We start from the raw sequence: 4,188 nt of genomic DNA, 5'->3' as shown, positions 1-4,188 counted from the left end.
TGGTGGAGGAGGAGGATGAGGAGAAATGAGTGCAAGAGCAAACATTGTATGATACACTGATTCTTTTCCTCGAACGGACAAACCCCACTTTCCCTCCATCCCGTGGACAGTTAGCACACATCATACCGCTTGCTATTATATAGCGGTCTGGGAACGAGTGAGAGCGGAGGTAATAGTTGATACGCTTGGAGCGGACGGAAAATGTAGAAATCTTTATTTGATACCTCTAGAAAACCTGAAGTCAAATAGATAGATATGCAAATGAACCCTACCCTTAAAGGCGGCTGGAGAAATGCAAGGAGAACCGATTTAAATTTCTGCTACCGATAATGGAAATATCTACCTGCAGTAAAGGAAAAATGGAGACGTAATTGCCGAAAACTATTCCGATTCCCCTCTAGCAACTTTGCCAAGTCCGCTGGTATTTATGTGGTGTAGCAAAATAAAAAGTCCTGCAGCCATGCCTAACCCTGCTTGCCCACACTGTAAGGACATTCTCCTCAGTCAAGAAAAAATCAAGGTTCTCTCCTTAGCCCTGGATTCAAAGATCCACCGTTAAAATTTCCCAGGGGCAACTTTTCTTTGAAAATAGAAAGCAAAAGCAAAAAACCAACCAGGCAACATCCATCGCAAAACAAAGTGGTAAATACCGTTCAGATATACCACATCTTTAGTGCCAAACGATCTCCCTCGCCGATCGGAAGCAGCTGCCTTCCTTCGGATCTTGGAGGCTCCGCAGGGGGTGGGTTTTGGCCCTGTTTGACCTGAGGCCCAGAGCGGGGACCCGAACTTGCAGGGATATTTTCATGGGCACGAGCCCGGTTAGATGCTAAATGGGCATAATACACCGCGGGGACTTGGAGAATTGTCTGTTAGTTTATGCGCGTGATCTAAAAAGAGGAATGAAAACTCACAGAGCGATACAGAAGTAGTCGATCGCATGTATTGGTAACAATGCTCGTATATCATATTCTCCAAATCTTTCGGCCCGTGGTTCATCTCATCCACAAGGACATGATAGTGGACGGGACGGGAGGTGCCCTGCAAAGCAATATGTGACCACAAAAAGAAATCCCATCCATGAGGACTCGTCACGTCCCTCTCGATCAAGGTCCCTGGCAGAGCGTTACCATTCTTATCTGCGGCATTTCTATCCCCTGGTTGAGGAAAAGCTCGAATATGGTGGCGTTTTGAGGCCACCACAACAGTCACCTTCCCACCCCATTCCACACCCTTATTGAATTCCTTCAAGAGGGACTTGATAAATGGTATTTCCTGCTGCAGGACCTGCTGGAATTCACCATCCGATACTCCATCGCGGAAATAGTAGATATTTTGGGGAATCCTTCCTTGTCCAATTGTTGCAGACCACTCACGGAAGAGTGGGGAGAGCATTGACCTGATGTTAGCCTGGCTAATCATCTCAACATGATCGCCATTAGTTTCGCATGCCGCCGTATACCGACCACCAAATTGATCCATAGAAACTGTCATTGCAGCCATGGATGGCGCAACGCTCCCCGGGGAGGAGTGGGAAATATCAGCTCCGATAATCATGGTGTATGGAGGTAGCCCTTTGGTAATCTTCGATGAAATCCGAGCAGTAGTGCCTCCAAGTTTCGCATTGACCTTCATAAGGACATTTGAAATATACTGCCCGTTGCATTTCGCGACTTGGGAGGCCTGCAAAACTTGAGATGGAACACCAAAGCGGCAGTCACAGGATTTCTTGACCCTAGTATAGTGGAACGCATTTTTATCCATGACAATAAAGATGAGGAGCTCTGGGCGCTGGTTAAACTTGTTCCCTGTGGAATGAAACAAGCTATATGCCGCCTTCGCAGGATCTGCCTCCACCTCACCAATGAATGGCCGTGGGCTGGCAATGGCACCACCGTGGCCTTGATATGCGCGGACAAAGGCATCAACGAATCTTTCAACGTCCGCCTGGTTTACATGACGATTGCGGAAGACCCCCACACCCCAAGAAGTTAATGGCTTTGAATTTCTAGCGTAAAACTTCTTCCCACGAAGATCCCATCTGCCTGCAGTACCTGGATTAACGCGCTGATTGCCGCCAAAGAGTATCTCCGGATTAGGGAGTAGACGGGCTTTGGTGGTCATCATGGACTCGGAAACCTTCAAACCAAAGTCGATGAGAACCTGGTCAGTAGCGTGCGCAAGATTTGCTTTCGATTCCTCAACGGCTCTGCGTCGTTCGCTTGGACGAGTGACTGCGAATTTGATCATGGATGCGGTTTGGAGCTCATTGAGCTTAAATGGGAATTTTTGGGGCCGATGGATTGCCAAAACCTCCATGGGGTAAACCACTCCCTTCTTGGTCATTTGCACAAGGGGGAGTTCCCAGTAGCTAAGAACAACGTTGTATCGTGAGCGGAAGTAGTCGAAAATGCTCATTGTACGAACTTGACCAGTCGCCCTGTCGGTCATGTCAATTGTATATTCCTTCGCATTTGCTTGAAGGAATTCCTTGATGACCCATTCCCTGTCCGGGCAAGGGCAGCCCTTGTACGAAGCCTTAACAGCGAGCTTATGGAAGCGGCTCAATTGATGAAATTTAGGGGATGGCGCGCGGCCTCCATGTCCATCATCAACCGGCCTGGTCCAGCTAATAAGCTGCTGGACATCTCGAAGCTCCAGGACTTCAATTGCTGCACTCAACAGAGAAATGAGCGCCCAAAAGCATGAGTTTGAAACATCCACGTTCAGGGCCAGTCGGCCGGGCTAGAGAAATTTATATGTTAACAAGATGCAAATGGATATGCTTGAGGATAACGTACGTTGACGACACGAATTGCCTGGTAGATGCCTTTATAGGCAAAAACCCCGCCTCCAACGGACGCCTTTGGGTTTTGCTCGCTAAAGAAGGAGCGTTTGATCGCAATGAATTTGCCGCTTGGGGTTTCACGCAAAATATGGTCGAGACAACCTTAGCCAAGGTCGAAGCAGGTTAGATTTGAATATCAGAAGAAATTAAAACGAAAGGCAAAAAGGAAGAGAAGGGAAAGGAAAAAAGAAGGAGATTACGCACTCAGCCCTTCCAACACTTCCTTTGACATACTACCATTCCCACGAATATATTCCTCGATAACAGCCAGGTTAACTTTCTTTGTCGGACGGACCACTAAGCGAAACATATTTGGAGTTCTTGACCCAGATCGGCCCTGCTCGGCGTCTAGGTCAACCATTACATTGACGTCGCTGGGCAGCCGAACGAGAGACCTGAGGCACTGTTAGCCAAACTACAGGTAACCTTTGGTACGTGAACAGTTAGCTTACCATGCCAGCTTATTCCCATCAAAAATGAATTTCGCTCCAACTGTGGCCTTTCTTGCTCGTGAGTTCCACACTTTCTGAACTATGGCCCGCTTTTCTGTACCATTGCCAATGTGTACCTTTGTAGGGGTGAGTTATGAGATCGACTCTTAGGTGTAAGGGAGTAACTTACATCATATTGGTACACCGATTTTGTCGGGAATTGAGTGATAGGGTAAGAGTTAACGGCGACCGTGATCTCTTTGCCAGTGGCATTGTAGCCGGGGCGTTTAGCAAGGTCCTTCCGCGCGAAAAACTGCTCAGCAGATTGGTCAGTAACATGCATATGACGAAATAGAGTCGTGTCATCTGTCTTCTGAGTAGGCACTTTGGATCCCCCAGAGCCGCTCATCGTGGAGAAGTCGACGAGTCGAAAGCGGTTAAGATGTAAGACGATGAAAATAGAAATAATCCAGAGTAACAATAGAATATTAGAAAGAAAAACGAAGAAAGATATGTGGGTATATGGGAAAGGGAGAGGAAGACAAGAAGTCAATCTAAAAGGGAAAGGAAGGCCATTTTATCTTCAGCAGAACCATGTGAATTCCCACAAACATGGTAATGGTCTGGCTGAAATCGGGGACAACTTTAATGAAATTCATCCTTAAAAGAAACTTTTCTTAGGTGAAATCGACGTTGTGACGGGTACTGGATCACAAAAGGGGTTCGGGGATCATGGTTGTGAATGGGGATGCGCGAAACCCATAAAACCCTAAAAGTTTGCATTTATGAAGCTTCCACCCCCACTGCGCATACTTCCATGGGGCTGCTTGTTTCCACACCTCCGCGATGTGTTTGGAAAAAGTGGACAAGTAAAATAGGCTATCCCTTACCTCTTATGGTTGTCGGGGG

At 47.2% G+C, this 4,188-nt stretch overlaps 1 protein-coding gene across 1 annotated transcript; it reads right to left on the bottom strand.

Moving 5' to 3' along the window:
- Window positions 1-653: 653 nt before the first annotated feature.
- Window positions 654-3,688, bottom strand: HCAG_08776 (predicted protein; the record flags this gene model as incomplete). Its single annotated transcript, XM_001536404.1, has 6 exons — window positions 654-856; window positions 915-2,745; window positions 2,802-2,950; window positions 3,053-3,243; window positions 3,301-3,416; window positions 3,470-3,688. The coding sequence occupies 6 exons, from the start codon at window positions 3,686-3,688 to the stop codon at window positions 654-656; spliced, it is 2,709 nt and encodes a 902-aa protein (XP_001536454.1).
- Window positions 3,689-4,188: the final 500 nt, after the last annotated feature.

Source organism: Histoplasma capsulatum, genomic scaffold (assembly GCF_000149585.1).
Source record: "Histoplasma capsulatum NAm1 scaffold_12 genomic scaffold, whole genome shotgun sequence".
Taxonomy (NCBI): Eukaryota; Fungi; Ascomycota; class Eurotiomycetes; order Onygenales; family Ajellomycetaceae; genus Histoplasma; species Histoplasma mississippiense.
Note: the sequence above shows the minus strand (reverse complement) of the source record. Positions and strands in the feature narration are given on the sequence as shown.